The 19,494-nt window shown below is 54.3% G+C and overlaps 1 protein-coding gene across 2 annotated transcripts in view; it reads right to left on the bottom strand.

The window, feature by feature from the left end:
* Window positions 1-474: 474 nt before the first annotated feature.
* The window catches only part of ST8SIA2 (ST8 alpha-N-acetyl-neuraminide alpha-2,8-sialyltransferase 2), a 48,150-nt gene continuing 29,130 nt past the window's right edge, over window positions 475-19,494 (bottom strand). For both annotated transcript variants that reach the window (XM_037510034.2, XM_037510035.2), the window contains 4 exons: window positions 19,161-19,289; window positions 15,440-15,697; window positions 12,777-13,070; window positions 475-4,675 (listed from right to left, as the gene is read on the bottom strand). In XM_037510034.2, the coding sequence (XP_037365931.1) occupies window positions 4,390-4,675; window positions 12,777-13,070; window positions 15,440-15,697; window positions 19,161-19,289 (967 nt within the window). In that variant the 3' untranslated portion in view covers window positions 475-4,389. The remainder of the gene's footprint in view (window positions 4,676-12,776; window positions 13,071-15,439; window positions 15,698-19,160; window positions 19,290-19,494) is intronic.

Below are 19,494 nucleotides of genomic sequence, written 5' to 3'. Positions count from 1 at the left end.
ACTGCAGCCCTTGGAGCTGCTGGTCTCTTTGCCATCTGGACAGATGGTTTCCTACCCTGTGACAGCAGCAGCAGCATGATTTATGAGGCCCCTCAGCTCCACCCCCTGGGCTAATAAAACCCCAAAAGGAGTGAGAATTTTGCCCGCGTAGACGGGCACATGGCCTGGGGTTCACGCTGAGCTTTGCCCCGACTCTGTGAAGGTCAAGCCAGCTCCGTGGAGTTGGGAGCTTAGGATGAGTTTTCAGTTTCCAGTGCCCCGACTATAAGGAAGAACAGAGAAAGCTCTGGAAGGGGGATGAGAAGACCAGGCTGACGACTCTGCCTGAGCCGTGTGCCCTGCTGCCGCACGGGGCCTCAGTTTTATGATCTATGGGGGGAGGTAAGGATTTCTGTATCTGGCTTTTGGGGGGTTTTGGCGACACTCTGGCTGCAAATTAACCTCTGTAATCATAGAGCCCTGGACAGACATTAAGGATTGAATCCAACAAACGTTTATTGAGCGACTGCTGTGTGCTATGCACCAGCCTGGTGCTGTGATGGACACAGATGAATAAAACACGGTCCCTGCCCCTGGCGAGCTTACAGTCTAAGAACAGCCATCGGACGAGTGCACGATCACTATACTACAAGGCAGAACATGGTAAGCGCCGGGACAAAGGGACAAATAAAGTGCTACGGTGGTTCAGCGAGGGGAGCCCTGGGGCTGCCGATCAGGGAGGGCTTCATGGAGGATGTGGCTCCTGCGTGGCCTTGAAGGAAACAGAAGAGAACATTCCGGGGGATGAGCATGGCCAGAACAAAGGCACAGAGACAGGGAAACCCGGCATCCTGCCTTCCAGGAGCCGTCACTGCTCCGGGCGGACCTGGCGTGATGGGAGGGAACAATGGCGCCTCAGTGGGGCTGGAGTGTCAGGGCGAGGCCTGGGGACACCTCTGTGGGCCAGGGGCGCCTTTGAGGGGCTGTGGATGGCTGGAGAGAACATGCAGAGCCAGTTCCGGGGGGATGGAGCCTGGGCGAGTGCACGCAGAGGAGATCTGAGAGAGGCTGGCAGGGGACTCGTGGGTGAAGGTCAGAGATGAATTTGGGTCTCAGGATTGGGTGGTCCAGAGGATCTAAGGGCTTTAAACAAAAAGGAGGTGGGGCGGGAGGTGATAACCTTGACGGTGGAGATGCTGGTGCTGCCGGGGCGGGCGTGTCCAAGGAGCAGCGTGGAGCCGAGCCTGGGCCTCGGGGAGTGTGAGAGACCCAAGGGGGTGGAGGCAGCTGGGGGAGCCTGTGGGGACACAATGAGGGGGTTGGGCGGGGACACCCATGGAGTTAAGTTCCGCCTTGTGAGGCCAGGAGAGAGGGAAATAAGGGTCACAGGCGCTCCTTTTTAAGGTCAAGGTAGGGGTGTCAATAAATAAATCATAAATACATAAATAAATAAATACATAAATAAGTGAGGAAGCAGCATTGGGAAGGGAGGAAAAAAATCTCAAGAACGTGGACTCCTGGATAGAGAGGGGACAAGGGGAGCCGGGGGACGGGGCCGCAGAGCCAAGTGTGTGGACAGCTGGGGCATGGGAAGGGGCCTCTGGAGGTGGCCATGTAGACTCGCTGGTCCCCGAAGCAGGGAGACCAGGGGGATCCAGGTAGCACAAGGGCCAGGCCTGGTGGGAGGGCGGGAAGGGGCTGCAGGGGCGTGTGTGCTGGTGGACCAGGAGGACTGAGGGCATAAGGGAGATGTTACTTGTGAAAAGATGGACGTTGCCTCCTCAGAAATGGGAGGAAGGAGATCAGGGGATTTTGACTAGAGTCCTTATTCCAGATGGTTCCATGTCTTCAACGAAGCAGACAGTTGATGGTGGGGGTCGGTTAGGGGCTGGAGGCGAATGGAGGTCTGGCTGGGCTGACGGGCCACCTGCTCTCGGGGTCCTGTGACACAGTCATTGCCAGGCAGCGGGTCAGGTTGCCACTAAGGGGACAGGCCCGGACTCTGTGGGCCACCCAGGCTGACTGGGCCAGAGGCCACAATGGACCCCACTCATACTGAGCTCTAAGAGGGGGGAGCCAGGCTGCCTCCTGACCGTTAGTGCCCAGATGGGGAAACTGAGGTGCCTGCAGCTCCTGCCATCACTGGTCATTGCATTCAGGCAGCTCTGGACCCCAGATCTGGGGAATGGTGATGGGTGGAGAGCCAGGCTCTCCAACCTTTCTCTGGAAGGAACTGGAAAACTGGCTGTAAAGGCTTCTCCACATCAACTCCCACCAACTACAGTTTCAGGAACCAAGACCAAGATGAGCCAAAAAGCAAACAGGTTTTCCCTGGCCGTCTAGGGCAGGGTGCTGGCAGATAGAACGCAGGCAAACCCCAAGACCTGATGTTGAACGCCCCACGGGACTCACCCCTGGAACATTCTGGAACCCAAGGCCTTAGGCCAATCCACCCAGGCCCTGCTGGCAATTCTGCATGTCCCCCAGGCATGGCAAACTTCGGTAATGAAATGTCTTTCCAGGGCCTTTGAGATCCTTGAGATGAAAGGCTCTGGAGAAGTGTAAAATGTGATCCTAATTATTTCCACTTCTCGTGAGGCATCCAAGCCACTCAGTTCCCACAGAGGCTGTTAGGGCTGTTGCTTTTTTAAATATTCATTTTATAATGCAAACCCCAAATCTGAGACTTCAAGTAAAAACAAGAACAACAGGAAAGCAACAGATGTAGGGCCAGACTTGGGTGGGGCTGAAGACCTGAGCCGCCTTCCTCCAGCTCCACTTGCCTCCCGTGCACCATGAATTAAGAGCCAATGTCTTGTCCTCGACTGCTGTTGATTAGTTATGTCCGGTCTCATCTGCTGGGGAGCAGATCTTGATTATTTTTCTTAACTCCCATCACCTTTAAGAGGATGTTTTTTTCCTTATCTTTCAAATACATTTTAGAACATGGTTATTTCTCAGCTGAGGGGATGCGTCCAGCCCATCACGTCGGCCAAAGCTTGTCTACATGACCTGTGAGTTCAGCCTCTGAGTTACTGGCATCAAGCCCAGATTTCCCGAGGGAGATTATGCCCAGTATTTGATACCACATTGGTTTTGGATTTACAAAAAAACTGAATATTAATCTTAATAGGGGAGAAAAGGATCCTGCAAAATTCGAAAATCATCTGTGGGAAGGGGTGTGGACACTGGACCCTCTCCCTGCAGAGTCGAAAGCCTCAGTGTTGGAGCTCATGGTGGGAAAGTGACGCAAGAGTGACAGTGACACAGGAGTCTGGCCGCAGAGGCCCCTGGTGAGCACAATGCAAGAAGCAAACAAAGAGTGTGGCTGCAGAGAAATGGAGCTGGAGTCCGGGGGCTGCATCTCTGTCGGGCCCCTGGAAAGGCAATTGCGGGTGTTTCAGAAAGGATGACATTTATCTTGACGGTGCCCTTTCGAGCTTTTGCTGTGTCGTCCCTGGTGGCCGAAGGGGACAGTCCAGTCCCTCCTGTGACATTGTAACAAGGCAGGAAGGAGGGTGCCCCCAAGGGTGATATCCCCAGGTCCCCTCCTTCTCAGTAGACTCAGCGGATTTAAAGCACACCGGCCACGGCCCCTCGGTCTGGAAGCTCTTCTGCCTTACTGTGGGGTGGCGCGCTGGCCCTGAACAGGAGGTTGTGATTTTCCAAAAACACGATTTTGAAGTACCCCAGCTCGTTAGCATCTTCTGCCTTTTCCACCCCACGTCCTTGGTGGTTCTTGTTAAGCTGGAGTATGAACTGTCCACGGGATGTCTCGAGCCTTCGCGCCACCACTGCAGAGGCCCCTCTGGTCAGGGCTGGCTCCACTGAGGTTCCCCCCAGGCCAGTGGACTCAAGTTGGTGGGCCGAGGCCTTCTCTTCAGATGTGGCCCCTGCTGCTTGTCTTGTGCCCGGCGGACGCTCCAGCCTCCCTCGCTCCGTGAGACTTGGGTCAAGTTGTCCTTCTGGGTCTTGCCTCACCCAGAATCCACACACCTCAGGGGCTCGGGGAAGCTGCCAATCATGGCTCTCCATTCAACCACGAGCCCTCAGAGGCCCCCCCCCCATGCGGGAGGCAGCCGGTCCCCCCAAGTCACATGACCGGCTTCTTTTTAAGTCCTTCTGCCCGCCCCCCCAAAGATGGACCGAGTCTCCATCCAATGTGGGTGGGTTCTCCACACCTTCTTCCTGTGGCTTATCTGCCTAATGCTAGATGAACACCACACAGTTATAAATACTCAGGTCAATATATATATGCAGGTAGAGATATATATATATTCTGGTCACTGTTTTACACTTGAACAAAGAAAAACCACTAGCCTGCTTGTTGTAGAGTCTGCGCCGCCCCGACTCCCATCTGCCTGTGGTGTAGTCGGCAGGAAATGTGAGCCACCGAGTCCCCGGGGGCCCTTACGTGGCCCCGTCACACTGGCCCACAGTCAGTTTCAAGGCCCCCTGCTCGTGCAGGCTTTTGAGGGCCTTGAACTCCAAGGGCATGGTGTGCGGGCTGGCCTGGGAGGTGTAGCCGTACTTGAGGCTGTCGTAATAGTGGTACTTGACGGGGTTCTGGTTCTGATCCAGCGGGAAGGGCCAGAAGCCGTAGAGGTAGATCTGGTTGCAGAAGCGCGTGGCCAGCGTGTACATCAAGAGGCCGGTGGTGGGTCTTTTGATGTGGACCTTGTTGGTCAGCCAGTACCTGAAAAATAAAAGGAGGAAAGAAACCAAAGGTGATGCGGGCTTGTGAACAGGCCTTTGCAGGAAGCGGGACGTGTCACGCTGCCCAGTGGCCACATGCCACGTGGGGAGCTGTGGAGACCAGCTGATTCCTGCTTCCCTAGGGGTGAGGGGGGATATTTTTCTAGAAGTCCTTCCTTTTGCAGGTGGTTCCTTCTGTGGCTCCAAAGGGAACCCAGCCATTCTGGAATCTTACATCTCTTACAGAGGAGGTGGTAGCCTTTGAATTAGACAAAAGTTGTGGACCTCTAAGAACACACAGAGTGTCTGTCAGTTATGAAATATTTGATATTATGCAATGATGTTCAAGGCACTTTTGCACCCCAAGCTGTCTGCAGGCGGGGGTGACTTGAATCGTCCTTTCAACACTGCTGGTGGAGTAAACAAAAGGAATTGTTATGGAGTTTTAAAGAAAATTGGGGCTGGAGAACTAATCTAGCCTAGAAAATAGCTAGCAGGGGTTATTACTGAGTGAGTCCAGAATTCAGGGATGTGTAAGGAAAATAGACTCCTGGCTTCAGTGTTTCTATGGCAATAGGGAGGGGTGGGGACTATAGCATCTAAAGAGGTAGCCAGTTTTATTGTTGTTGAGTATGATCATGCCGCATTCTCTTATTTTTTCAAGACTATCAGAAAATTGGATTGTTATGCAAATTCTCCAAAATTTTAAAGGTTGGCCACTAGTTTAAAATGTGTTTGGACACCTCTCAGATGTGTCAAACAGACCAGGTCTGTGGGCTGGTGAATCTGGGAGGGTTGGTGGCAGCTATTGCTGACACGCCCCAGTGTACACATGCCACCAGCAGTGCCCCTGCATGACAGTATCTCATTGACATTCCCTCCTTGAGCAAATTCAGCCCTCACACTGGCCGTGCTCCACTTTTGGGGCTTGTGGCCTGTGTCCTGGGAGGCAGCCCTAGCAGAGAAGGCCTTTGGCAATAGGTTTCTTCTCAGGCCATGAGCACACCTGTGCCCAGAGCGGGGTGAGACAACCAAGGAGCTTGTAGGTGGACCTGAGGTCACACACACTCGTGCTGTGCCCTCCCCAGATGTGACTTACCCCCATGTGTCCCCTAGGTGAACACTCCCCTCTCCCCCAAATGAAGCACATGCCTCATGTCTTCCTGGAAATGTCCCTTTGTGCCCCTCACAGCTTAAACTGAATTCATCGCTCCCCCTTATGGTCATGGGTTTCCTTCCACTTCTGTTGTGCTTATCGGCCGGGCTGACATTTCATGGCCTCCCACATGAAACTGTCCTGTGGTCTCCCCAGGGTCAGGTGCCCTGCCTTCCACACCTTTGGAGGGGGTTCAAAGGCCCCTGGCTGAGTGAGTGGGCAGCCAAGGCAGGTGGCAGAGCCAGGGGCACTTGACAGACACTGCGGGCAGCCCGGCACCTCCCTGCATCGCCTGTAACTAGACTGGGGTCTGTGACCAGCTCTGGCCCATAGACCATTGCCAGAAAGTATATCCCCCCTGCTCTTTGCCTCGCCCCTCCTTGGAGAACCTCAAAGCCTCTGGGAAAGGTGGTTTCAGCCTGAGATGGAAAACTGTGTCCCTGAATCACTGGCTGGAAGAGATCCCTGCCAACCTACATCACCCTTTGCGGGAACCTGAAATAAAGTCTGTTGCTCGGAACCTCGAGGCCGCAGCATGTGGGTCGCAGCACAGCCTGGAACTGGTGTTCGCGACTTGCGTTGAGCTCGGCAAATGTTTGACACAATGGAGCTGAAAAATGGGAAGAAGCAGAAAAGAAGCGAGGGGCAGCTAGCAGACAGAGGGGAGCTAGCAGACAGAGGGGGGCTAGCAGACAGAGGGGGGCTAGCAGATGGGGGGGGCTAGCAGACAGGGGGCTAGCGGATAGGGGGGCTAGCAGACAGAGGGAGGCTAGAAAACAGAGGGTGGCTAGCAGACAGGGGGGCTAGCAGACAGAGGGAGGCTAGCAGACAGAGGGGGGCTAGCAGACAGGGGGCTAGCGGATAGGGGGGCTAGCAGAGGGAGGCTAGCAGACAGAGGGGGGCTAGCAGACAGGGGGGCTAGCAGACAGAGGGGGGCTAGCAGACCGGGGGGCTAGCAGACAGAGGGGGGCTAGCAGACAGAGGGGGGCTAGCAGACAGGGGGCTAGCAGACAGGGGGCTAGCAGACAGAGGGAGGCTAGCAGACAGAGGGGGGCTAGCAGACAGGGGGGCTAGCAGACAGCTAGGGGGGCTAGCAGACAGGGGGGCTAGCAGACAGAGGGGGGCTAGCAGACAGGGGGGCTAGCAGACAGGGGGCTAGCAGACAGGGGGCTAGCAGACAGGGGGCTAGCAGACAGAGGGAGGCTAGCAGACAGAGGGGGGCTAGCAGACAGGGGGGCTAGCAGACAGGGGGGCTAGCAGACCGGGGGGCTAGCAGACAGAGGGGGGCTAGCAGACAGAGGGGGGCTAGCAGACAGGGGGCTAGCAGACAGGGGGCTAGCAGACGCGGCTCCGTGAGGGGGGCCAGCTGGGGCAGGAAAAGACACTCCTGGCCTCTCCGATGGCTGCCAGGCTTTCCACCCGGAATTGCTAGCTGGGAAAGGTGTTAACAGCAAATGAGGCTCCAGAACGAATTGAGAGCTCAGTGGTGTGGCAGGTCCCACTTATTTCCTCCCGGCCTCCACGGGTAAACAGGCGCTCCTGACCGATGTCTGGCAGGGACGCGGGGCGCCAGGGAAGGAGCAGCTTGTAATAGAAGCTGACTGAGTTATGCAGGAACAAATCACTCTCGATTTCCCTTATATCTCCTCGGTTGCTCTGGCCAATTTAGAGACTGTGCGTGGCGGACTTGGAGGCTATTTCTTTCCTTGGGATAACAGCTGGGTGTCGAAACACAAACTAATTAATTTTGCCTTCCCAAATGAGGTCAGCTGGGTGCATCCGGGACATTGTATTGACAATGCACCTTTAATATCCCAGTCTTGAGATTTTAATTAGAAGGTAAAGTAATCTCAAAGAAGGCAGTAATTATTTTTCAAATTGGTTACCCCAATTGCCAAGACGATTAAGCGCTGTATTTTATGAACATGGGCAGCAGTAAACGAGGCTCGCCCAAATCATCTCCAAAGCACATTTCCTTCTCTCCCTGGAATCCAGGACTCGGGACGTGGTGCAGGTGGTTGCCAAGGGGCACCTGCCGGTATTTTCTGCAAGATCAGCAGCAAAGCTGGGCTCCTGGGCCCGTCACCACATCAGCAGCCTTGGCTCCAGCTGGGGGCCCACTGCCTGAGAGGGTCCCGTCTTTGGGAGGACGGCTTAGGGCTCTGGCATCGGGACACATCTTGGCATGAGGCTCATGTTGTGATAATGGAGAGCTGGGGGCTTGCTCAGAATTTGGGCGGGATCAGCGTTGGTCAAGCCCTTGGGACAAGGGAGGCTGATTCCTGGTCCCCTGGCCTCCTTGCTTACCCGAGCCAGCGCTCTCACTTAAGTGAGTCAAGCTGACTTCAACTACGGCCATACCACAGAGAAATTCCCCAGGGACTCCAAGTCCACAGAGGAGTGTCCAGGGCCTGGGTGGGGCCCAGTCAGCCCTTCAGCTCTGGGTCTGAAATCCATCCCACACCCACACACCTGCTATTTACAACCTCACGCCTGGGGACTTCCTCCAGGATGATCCCCACATCTCCTGGCTGAGGCCTTGTCTTATGCTCTCAGCTTCCCGGTCACCTCCTGTAGGAAGCCTCCCTGTCTGCCATGTTTTCTCTATCACAGCATTTCCAGCCGTCCACTGTAATTCCTCATTCGCTTATATTTTTCCTCCCCTACGGTCCTGAATTCTGTGTGCAAGGGGACTGACTTCCCAGACCCTAACGCAGCGCATGCTCAAAGCCGATGTTTCACAAATCTATTTAAAGAAGCCATGAATGAAAACAATCAATCAGAGCCCAGGGCTCCCTTGGGGGGCACTGGTCAGATTGGTGAATGAGCCCCGTCTCACTCTGCACCCAGGGCCTGCAGAGGGAGAGGCAGGCTAAAGCCATCCCAGGCAGCAGGCTGCCAAAAAAAAAAAAAAAAAGGAAAATGCATGCTGGTTACATGAGGGACTCCTGTGGCTGTGTGGGGTGGGGGCTCGGGGAGTCGGAGGGCTGCAGTTCACACCCGGGCATCACCCAGCAGGGACCCCGCAAGGCCACTGCCTGGGAGTGTAAGCCTTCTGGCTGGATCCTGGAATTTAAAGTGATCCCCTTCAAAAAGGAAAAAAAGACATTATTTCCAGCCTCATTCACAATTAAAGGAGTGCAATTTCAAGCAACAATCAGATGCCATTTTCCACTGGGTTGGCAAGGATAATAAATGTTGATAATCCGCCACGTTGGCAAGGTTATGGGAAAACAGACATTTTCAATAAGCATAGGTGGGAGCATAAATTGGTCCCCACCTCTAGGGAAGGCAACTTGGCGAGAGCTACACAAATTAGCCACGCAGCGCCCCGGCTCTCGTTTTAGCAGCGCCGCCTCCACACCGCGTAGCCGCCGGGAGCCTGCAGGAGTTTATCCAAGGAGATCACAGGGGACCCGATGACAGTCCTGAAAGACGGAAACACCCGCTCTGCCCACCGGTGGCTTCGGCTACATCCGTCATGGCCCAGACACAGCGGGGCGCCAGGCAGCTGGCGGGGAGCACGGGCGGTGTTCACAGGGCATCGCTTCCAGAATCGCCACCCCCCTCTGAGTGCAGGGGAATTTCAGGAAGGACACACCTAGAAAACCAGTTCTGTGGTTGCCTCTGGAGGAGGGCTTGCTCTTCACGGCCAGTCCTTTTGAACTATCTGGATTTTCCTTTTGACTACGTGGCCTGCTATTTTAAAAATATAGAGATGGGCCATTAAAAATGACCAAATGCCAGCGGCTGCTGTGTCCTAACATCACAGACCTCCCTCCTCTTCTGCTCCAGGGAAGACCGCCTTGGAACAGACTTCACACCTCATGGGCACCCCAGGGACTGGACCTCAGCCCCTGGGACTGGCCCCAAGGGGTCCCTCTGAGGATCTCAATGGGCATGTCTAGGAGGGGTCTGCCACCTCCCCCAAATCTCATGCTTTCCTCTCAGCCCGGGCCTGCCCTCCAGCCCTTCTTTGCCAGTCTGCTGCTCAAGCTCTCAAGGGGGTGCCCGCTGGGTTGGTGCCATCCTCAGACTTAGGCTCAGCACTCCTGGTGCCTCATTAAGCTCCAATCAAAGGCTGCCTGTGTACCAGGCCTCCAGCGGCTGCTGAAGGGCCCAGCTTTCCTGCCCCGGGGCCGCCTCCCCATGGGTCACCGCCTTGCCCATTGTTGAGACTGAATGGGAGCCACTCACTACCAGCTGCTGACCACTCCCCGCTTCCTGCGGCCGTTGAGGGCGACCGGGTGACCCTCCACTCTGGTGCAGCCCTTCCTCCCTCCCAACAGCCAGCCAGGGCGCCGAGCCACTCTGCAGGCTGGCAATGCCCCCTGGAAGGGCTGCTCAGGCTGGGGTAGGAGGCGGGGAGAGGTGAAGGCTGGCCTTCTGCTCACACTCTGTGCCACGCTGTCCCCCCTACCATGCCCAGCCCATACCTGCCTCAGAGGGTCAAGAATCTTGAAAAGTCTTCTGGGTAGACACCCCCACCATGGATGACCCCAATTGTCAGGCATCCCCTCAAAGTTCACATGTAGAAGTCCTAACCTCCAATACCTCAGAACGTGTCCTCATTTGGAGATGAGGGTCTTTACAGAGGTCATCAAATTAAGTGAAGCCGATAGGTGGGTCCTAACCCACTATGAGTGATGACCTTACAGACAGGGATGTGGCCACAGACCCAGCACAGGAAGGCCACCGAGCACGCAGAGCCAGATGCCAGCGCGGGAGGGCGGGACAGCTTCTCCCCCAGGGCTGCAGACTTCGCTGGGACACAGTGTCTGTATTCTTGGGGTGTACCCAGCAGTGGGCTCGCTGTTTCATAGGAGTTTCTATTTCTAATTTATTTATGAATCTCCATGCTGTCTTCCATAATGACTGCACCCGACTTTAAAGTAAGGGAACAAGATTATTCCGCAAACCGTTGGACTTCAAGGCGTGTATGACTAAGCCCCTGGCTCGGACCCCAGCAGAGTCCTTCATCACCCTGAACCTCCTTGTCCTGATCTCCCTGCTCTTTTGCCTCTGTGCCTGTTTCTACCTCCCGGGGCCACAGCACAAGTTTGATCCCACAGGCAGCTCTCTCCACAGTCGGTGGCAGCTGCCACGATCACAGTAGCTTAGGATGGCTGGTTGCCTGTCTCTCCTGTGTGGCTGGCTTGGGATCCTGTTCTGATGGAGATAGTGTTCCCTTGGGTAGAGACAGAGAGCAGGGCTGAGGGAGACGAGCTCCTTGCTCAAGGCTATTATTCAAGCAAGTAAGCAGTGGAGCCGTGACCTGAGCTAGGTGTCCCTGTCCCCACAGCCCGGGTGTCTGGTGCCAGGACACGCTGTCTCTGGACTCGGTACCCACCCCTGCCTACTGCTCTGCTCCCTCGGCCTTTTCTCATGTGGTTTGTTCCAAGTCACTCACCCTTCTTCCTCTGGCGGTGGCAACTGAAACCTCTTGGCCACCAAGGCAGGGGAGCCATTCCTCCCACTGCAGGCGCCACCCATCCAGACCCGCACCTCACCCCGCAGAGGGAGAGGCCACTGCAGAAGTCCATGGCCAGGCCCTGGCGCCCTCCACCCGCCCCAGGCTAAAAGTAGAGCCGCCCTCAGCTCGTCTCTGGAAGTATTTCCTCGTGGGAGTTCCTGCAGAGGAAGATGTTACCATCTCAGGATTAACAGCCTGTTTGTTTAAAGGGCTTATTACTGGTGCCTAATGCTATTTTGACAGATGAAAGTGAGTCGATTATGGCTGAAAATAGAGCCGGCGGCTTACGTTTCCGCCAGGTGTTGCCCACTCCCCACCAGAGGGACTGTTCCTCTCCTTACCAAGGAGTCTCCCCTTCTCTGCTCTCCGCTGACCCCAAACCATGGGAAGGCTTTGCTCCTTCCAGAAAGAATCATTTAAGTCATGGAGCCTAAAGACAGGAGGTGGGGGTGGGCAGGGGGGGGGTGCGTAGGCCCACTCTGACCCTGAGGGAAGGCCAGGATGCCAAGGGAGTTCAGACACTTCTACCTCCCCGTGAGCCTGGTCCACACAGTACCACTTACTCCATCAGCCCCGCACTTCTCTGTCTCTCTAGATCTTTCTTAGGGAGCCCAGGTTTTTGTGTCGATACCCACCCCAGTGGACCAGTGCTGGTCACAGGTGGGGGTGCCTTGAAAGTCACCTTTAGAAGGCCAAAGGTCACAGGTGTTCTGCTAAGGCCCCCATGAAGGGCATCCCAGGGCCTTCGGGTAAGTGAGGAGTCCAGAGTGGGCTGTCCCGTGTCCCTGGGGCAGGGCTGTGATGCCAAGTGGCTTGAGGGGAACTGGGGGGCAGGGCTGGACCCTGTGCTGGGCGGTCAGAAGCGGGCTAGGGCACCTCACTCTTCACATGCCCCAGATAGCGCTCTCTTCCTTCACCTCCCCAACAGGCCCGTGCTTCTCCCAGGCTCTCCTGGCTCTGGCAGGGCACCACCGCCCAAGTGCTTGACCCGTCATCCAGGACGCTTCTCTTTCTCCACCCCTGGAGGGCCATAAACAGAATCCACCGGCAAATCCTGTTGCCCTTAGTCCACACTTTACAGCAAGTCAGAATGAGCACAGCCCTAGTCTGAGCACTACTGACACTCCCCGGACCACAGCGACAGCGGGTCACACGTGCTCCCAGCACGACTTCCAGCTATAATCGACTCACTTTCATCTGTCAAAATAGCATTAGGCACACCCTATTGCCTGACAGCGTGTTCTCGGGGAAGGCCCACTCAGCACAGTTCTCCAGGCAGGTGCTACCGCCGGGTTAAAACCGACCAGCCAGAGGAAACCCCTTTGTCCACCCTCCTCATTTCTCCGAAGCGGGGCTCAGGAAGGATTTGGTGAGTAGGTTCAAGGAGTGAGGGGTGCAGCAGGGCTAGACCAGGGTAGGAAAGAGACGCTGCCACCAGCCCCCCTTGCCCCAGCGTCCCCCCTGCCGGCTCACCCACGGACAGCGTGCAGCAGGCGCAGAGACGGGTAGGCGGTGCGCACGTTGACGTGGTGCTTCAAGATGAGCGCGTTGACCCACTCGACCCGTTCCTTGCCGCCCCTGGCCATGAAGGCGGGGATCCACAGGATGCTGCCGTTGAGGCTGTGTAGCCGCTGCAGCAGCTTCTCCCGCCACGTGGCGTTCACCAAGTCCTCGAAGGCCCTCTGGATGACCGATGGGTTCATGGTCACCAGGTCTGTCTTGAGCCCCACATCCCGGGCGTACTCCTGCACGGGGGCCAGGTTGCACCTGCCAGGGAAAAAGGCAACACGGTTCTGGGGGACCACCGCTTATATTGAACTCTACCCATCTGCTGCCTCTTTTTCTTTTTTCCTCTGAGAACAAGGACTCAGAATATCTTCCTGTACCTGCCAGTCCCTCTGGTTATCCCCCCTTGTCTGCAAATATTTACAGAGCACTTAGCACATACACAAAACTTTGGCACCAGTGGAAAACGCCTGCCTCCTGCAGTTTAGGATCTAGTGGGGGAAGAAGAAGGAAGGAAGGCAGCCCACAGCGAACCAAAGCATGAGGCTGTTGGCAGGTGCGCCTGGCCACGCCCCTAGGTTCAGAATTCAGGTGTGAGGCTGTGTGATACTGGGCGACCTCCTCAGCCTCTCTGTATTTCCCGAGAGCTTCCTCATGGATAAGGCGTACCCGCAGCACAAACTTCCTTAGCCCTGATAGAGATCAGATAGCAAACCCCACCCCACCCCGGGAATTAAAAGAGACACTCCATGCATAGAACCCAGAAGACAGCTGGACCACAGTATGAGCTCAATAAATATTGAGGTGCTCTGACTCCACCTGGAGGCAGCTGTGCCTCCACCCACTCCCCCGCCCCCTCCCACCGCTTCTCATCAGACAAACCTGCTCACCTTTCCTGGTCTCCGCCCCTCTCCCACTCTGTAGACTGTAGCGTTTTGAAAAAATGGGAACTGAGGCACGAGATGTGCCTGGCACAGGCAGGACCTGGCAGAGGGCAACAAAACTAAAACCACCTTGACTTTTCCATCGCTATGGATACAGAGTAAATACACAGTGCGCTCCCATGTCCTGAGACTTGGGAACTCTACAGAAAGGCCAGTTCCCAGAGCCCCGGGACAAGGCTCTCTTTGCATCAGAGACAGTCCCAATAGAAACCTGAGCTGGGTGCTGTTTGGGATGAAACTGGAGGCTCTGTGTGCCCTACTTTGACCAGGGAATAGCAAAGCCTTGTTTCTGAGTCTGTCTGGGTTGGGGTGGGAGGGGGTCAGGTAGCAGGGCCATGGGTAACTGTGCCCAAATGTGTCTCAGGGGACTGGACAAGAAGGGCTGAAATAACAGCAAAGCTGATGGTCACGTACAAAAATCTGTTTCTTCCTTAGGAACAACATTTCCAGGGAAATCATTTTCCAGATTTTGACTAACAGATAATAAAGTTACCAGTAGAGTAACTTCCAACCCATAAGAGTTTTCTAAGTGTGGACCAACAACCGGTCCATCCAAGAGATTTTCTTATAACCTTTTGTTATAAACTCTTTTTTTTATATATTTTTATATTTTGTATTTTTATATTTTATATTTTTTAATATTTTTAATATATTTATATTTATATTATATTTATATATTTTTGTTATAAAGCTTTTTTGTAATATAAAGCTTTTTTTTGTTATAAAGCTCTTTCTGGGGGTTAGCAAACTTTCTCCATAAAGGACCAGATAATCTGTGTTTTTGACTTTATAAGCTGTGCACGCTCTCATTGCAATTATTGAATTAATTCAACTCTATGTAGTTGTGAGAAAGCAGACTTTGAGCTTATGAAAATGAATTGCTGTGTCTGTGTTCCAATAAAAGTGTATTAAAAAAAACAGGCAGTGGGGGGTGTGGTTGTGTTCCAATAAAACTTTATTCAAAACACTAGTGTAGGGTAAGGAAAAATGTCAGGCTTTTCTGCCCTCCCGCCATCAGGATAGATGATGGATCCTTGCGGTCCTGAATGCATGCCTGATGGCGGCCACCTAGAGTAGGGTGTGGGCATAGGTAGATGGGATTCACCTGGGTTAAGACTGGGCTTTTAAGGGTGGTGTCACGGGGACGCCAGCAGAAGCCGAGAAAGAAGCCAGGAGCAGAGAAGCCAGGAGAAGAAGAAGAGAAACAGAGAGAATGCCAGAGAGCCCAGACAGAGTGAGGATTTTCTGGGGGCTGGGAGGCCTCCCAGCCCCCCAGCACCCCTGCCTGCTGTGTACCGGGTAAATCCCAATAAAAAGACCTGCAAAAAGCCACTAAGGACTCTGATTCCTCCTTTACCCAGTCTGCTGGATCATAGGAAACCTGCTCAGTGACCATTCCTGCCCTCTACAACTAGGCTGTGGCTTTTGACTGTGTTCCTATAAAACTTTATTTATAAAAAATAGGCAGTGGGCCTTGGCTGCCCAGGTTTGCTGCAGAGCAGTGCTGTTAGCCTCGTGGCTGCACGCAGGTGTGACCGGCTCTCTGAAATACACTCCCCCCTCCCTTTCGCCCTCCCCCGCTGTGATTGAGTTGCTCCCAGGTGCTGTCTGGACCTCAGGACTCTTGGAAGCTTCCCAAGCAATTCTAACACGCAAGCAAGGTAGAGAAGCGGGGCCTGCACTTACCTTATGACGAAGCTGTGCGTGTCGATCTCCCGGCCGCAGCCGCTGTTGAGCAGCACCCCAGAGTTGCCCACGATGGCGCAGGTGGCGAAGTGTTTGTTCTTCAGCGGCGAAGTCCGGGGCAGCAGCTCGTAGAGGTTCTGGGACACGTTCATGGTGCTGTCGCGGTCAAAGATGTAGTGAATGATGTCTCCCGGCTTCAGGGTCCCCTTGAGGACAGAGATGTCCTTTTCAGCATCCAGAAACTTGAGGATTTGCTTCCTACAGAAACCAAACACATGTGAGAAGAAAAACATCCCATCGCAGCTGCCCTCTGCTGCCCGGGGATCTCGTGCCCATCATCCCGGGCACCGCCCGGCCCTCAGGCAGAGCTGAGCCCGACCAGCGGCTTCTGGCCCCAGAGGCCATGTTGGTGATGGTGGGGCATGTCTGGTCGCCTTCTTGATGCTTTCTTCCTGTGAGAGGTGGACTCTGCTGCGAAGGGACCCCATTAGGACACAAGGTGAGTTCATCAAGGACGGCTGGTGAAGGGCGGGCCAGGACTGCCTGGGCTTTGCACTGAAAGTCCCAGCACGGGAGACCCCTCAACTTGAGGTAAACCCAGACTGGTCCCGTGACGCCCACTTCCTCTCTGGGTGGGATTCATGGCCACCATGTCATGGGCTCCTGAATTTGGGACATGAAACCAGATGCTTTGTCTTCTGTACCTCATGCCTCAGTGGCTGTTTACGGCCATGGAAACCCTCTGGGCACGGGGCCTTCAGGGCGTGAAAGGGAGTGTGGACACTGAGGTGTGTGACCCACTCTGCTTTTGAGAAACTGAAAATACAGCCTGCTGTGGGCGAGCTGGGTTGTTTGTGGGGTATGGCTCCCTCACCCCCCAATTGCTGTCTAGTTTGGGGTTTTGTAAATATTTAATAGTTCTCCTGTCCCACAGGCCAGGGTTCCTTTTTGATGTTTCAGAACAAAGGCAATCAAACATCATTCCAGCTCTCCGGGGTGATTTTGATTTTGGGTGAAAGTTCTAGACTCGCCTAGCAAAGAATACAAATGGGATGATGTGTGGTCAGGATAAGGATGGGTGTCCTCTCAGAATCACCAGTGGGACTTTACTCAAACCGGGCAGATCCGCCGCTAGGAACCTGAGGATCCTAGGTAGAGGTTTTACTTCTAGAACTATCTAAATCACCCCACAGATCTTCAGAAATGATTCAAGTCAGAAATCTGGTGCCCAGATCAGCTGAACTTAATTTCGTTTCCTGCAGTGAGCCCCTATCTAGAACACAGTGAGGCTAGTCTTTTCCACAGAGCTCTGGAGGGACAGAATAGTCTAGTACTTTGCAAAAGTGAGAATTTGCAAGATGGCCACCCCGTAGAGTAGAGAGTAACACTGTTGCCTGAACACCTATGGGGTCTGAGATGTTCACAACCTGCGGTTCCTCTAGCAGGATGTGTCAGTCACTTGGGGGACTAGAGAGAATTCAGGTTCGGGGTTGACATCTGAGAAATCCTGATTCTGAGAGAGGCTGGGTCTCAGCTCACCTTTGAAAGCTCTCCAGGTGACACTGCTTTGTGTGGGACCTTGGGCAGAGCAAGGGGCTGCCAGAATGCTCGGCAGGGCCCCAGGCTCTTGTCCGCTCTTCATGATGGGCCTGCGGGAGAACTATCCTTGCTGAGGGGTTTCTAGCTCTTAATGGAAAACAAAGGCATTGGCTTTATTTACTGTGGTTACCAAGGATCCTGCAATTTGACGAATGAATATATTTTGGAAATTGCTGAAACCTTTGTAATTACTCACCCCAAAGTATTTAAGAGCAAAGAGAGCCCCCAGAAAGCCCATAAATAAATACCTCTGAGAGTAAATTAATTTCTAACTAATTATGAGAAATTACTATCAATTATTAAATTAAACATCATTCCAAATCACTCCCAAAGCCTTATTGTGAATGATATTGGTGATTAATTGGCAGGAGTTGAAGGAAATTCTTTTCCCTCTTGGGGGGTGGCACAGCGCTCCTGTTCAGGGGGCTGTGTGCATGCAGGCCCCCCACAAAAGTTGTCATCTGGTCTTCTCTGAAAGGTGGGGTGGGGCGCCCCTTTCTCCACCTAATGGCTGGGCAAACGGTGAGTGGGGGGTGCAGGCATGTTTGTGTGGGAGGGAAAATTTCACTGACAGGTGGTATAGTGGGGTGAATAGTTAGCCCCTCAAATATGTGCCCATCTCCTAGCCCTTGGAAGCTGGAATGTGTTTTGCATGTGTGGTTGAAATATCTTCAGATGAGGTCATCTTGGGTTTGCTGGGTGAGCTTTAAATCCAGTGACATGTGTCCTTGGAAGAGACAGGAGGGGGGGCATGGACAGTGGAGAGGCTGTTTAAAGAGAGGCAGAGATGGGAGAGATGTGGCCACAAGGCCAGGAGCGCCTGGGCTCCCCAAAGCTGGGAAAGGTGGGAAGGAATCCCCTCTGCCTTCAGAGAGAGCGCTTGGGCTTGACCCCAGAACTGAGAACACATGTCTGGGTTGGACCTCCACGCGGGTGGGCATTGTCACACTGTCTTTGGACATGAGTGCGGCTTTCCCACTTGCTCTTGGGGCCTCCGGTCAGAGGTCTGTGATGTAGGCCTTTCAGGGGTATCTGGTGAGGGTCCACCAGAAGGCCCCAGAAAAGGTGCTGGCAAAGTGGTGGCAGAACAGTGGCACCTCCCTGCTCTGGACGTGACATTTTGGTGGCCATGGTCAAGGTTGACCACTGTGTCCTGGCCCCTCCCCCCAGGTGGTCATGGCCTGGGAGGGTGACCCTGACAGGCAAGGCTTTCCCCATACAGTCCTGGCTGTGCTGCCAACCTCGTTGCCCCCACTCCCCACCTCCGGCTTTGTGTTCCAGCAACACTGAACACAAACAGACCCTGCAGGCAAGAGAGAGCTGGCCATGCCTGAGAACTCCTACTTTTCCTCCAAAACCCATGGCTTCTGGGGGTCCTTTCCTGGCTGTCCTCTTGGTCCCATTACAAATTGAAGCACCGTTTCTTCCTTTCCCCCCCATTTACCAGATGCAGTGCCATCCACGTGTGTACCTCGCTTCCCTGTCCTGTCTGCTTGCTCTTGCGTCAACCCCCAGCACATCTGGCTCATGTCAGCCCCCAGAACAGTGCATGGAAATGATGGGTTTTTCTGGCCAGCTGTGACCAGCCATGCCACCGACCCACCTTGGCTGGGTAAGTCAAGGCTCCCTCAATGCCAGGTGCCCAGACAGCTGACAGGGGCGATCCTACTGCATGGTCGCCCATGGTCACTGCCCACAGGGCACTGAAAACACAGGGCAGGAGCTGCGCTCTGGCAGCCAGACCTCGCCCTTGGCGGCCAGGCATCACGTCAGCTCCCAGCTCACTGGGCAGCTCTAGGGGCAGCCCTTAAGTCACCAGGAGGTGGCAGCTCTCCAAAGACACCCCGGCCCTGGCTGCCGCCACCTGGAGAGTCTCACCCCTTCCCAGCCCATCTGCAGGTGCTCCCGCTGCCTCCCGTGGAGAATGGCCGCTACACCTGCTGGGCGCTGGGCTCCTCGGGTTTTTATATCCAGTTGATCGCTTACAGATGAAACCCACCTCAGCGGGAGGTCAACCTTTTATTTCTATCCCGATTTCTTTAGATGATGAAGAGCGGCAATTTGCCAGCTTGTGCTGCAGAAGGCCAAGCCTGCCTCTTGTCCTATAGGTAATTACCACTACCTGATCCTCAGAGAGAGAGTCTGGTTGTGTCTCCACTTGGCCGAGGCCGGCTGGATGTTGTGCTTCATGCTCTCATTACTTCTGTCAACAACAGCTGGTGATGAGGAGCCATTTATTACAACTTCAGCTCTGGAAGGAAAAAACAGAGGACGAGGGTAGACACGATCTGTTAGCATGCCAACGAGACGCCTAATAGTTTTGTTTTTGCACGGACCTGAATGTAAACTTTGTCGGAAGAGCGAAATTGCAGTTATTACCGAGAAGGGAAGGCAGTCTATTTATCTTCCAGAATGCACAGACGCTCTCCCTCAGGTATAACCTACATCCATTCTTG

The sequence above is a fragment of the Talpa occidentalis genome, unplaced genomic scaffold (genome assembly GCF_014898055.3).
Source record: "Talpa occidentalis isolate TD23 unplaced genomic scaffold, MPIMG_talOcc4v2.1 talOcc4.14, whole genome shotgun sequence".
Classification (NCBI taxonomy): Eukaryota; Metazoa; Chordata; class Mammalia; order Eulipotyphla; family Talpidae; genus Talpa; species Talpa occidentalis.
This window is presented reverse-complemented; position numbering and strand designations above follow the sequence as displayed.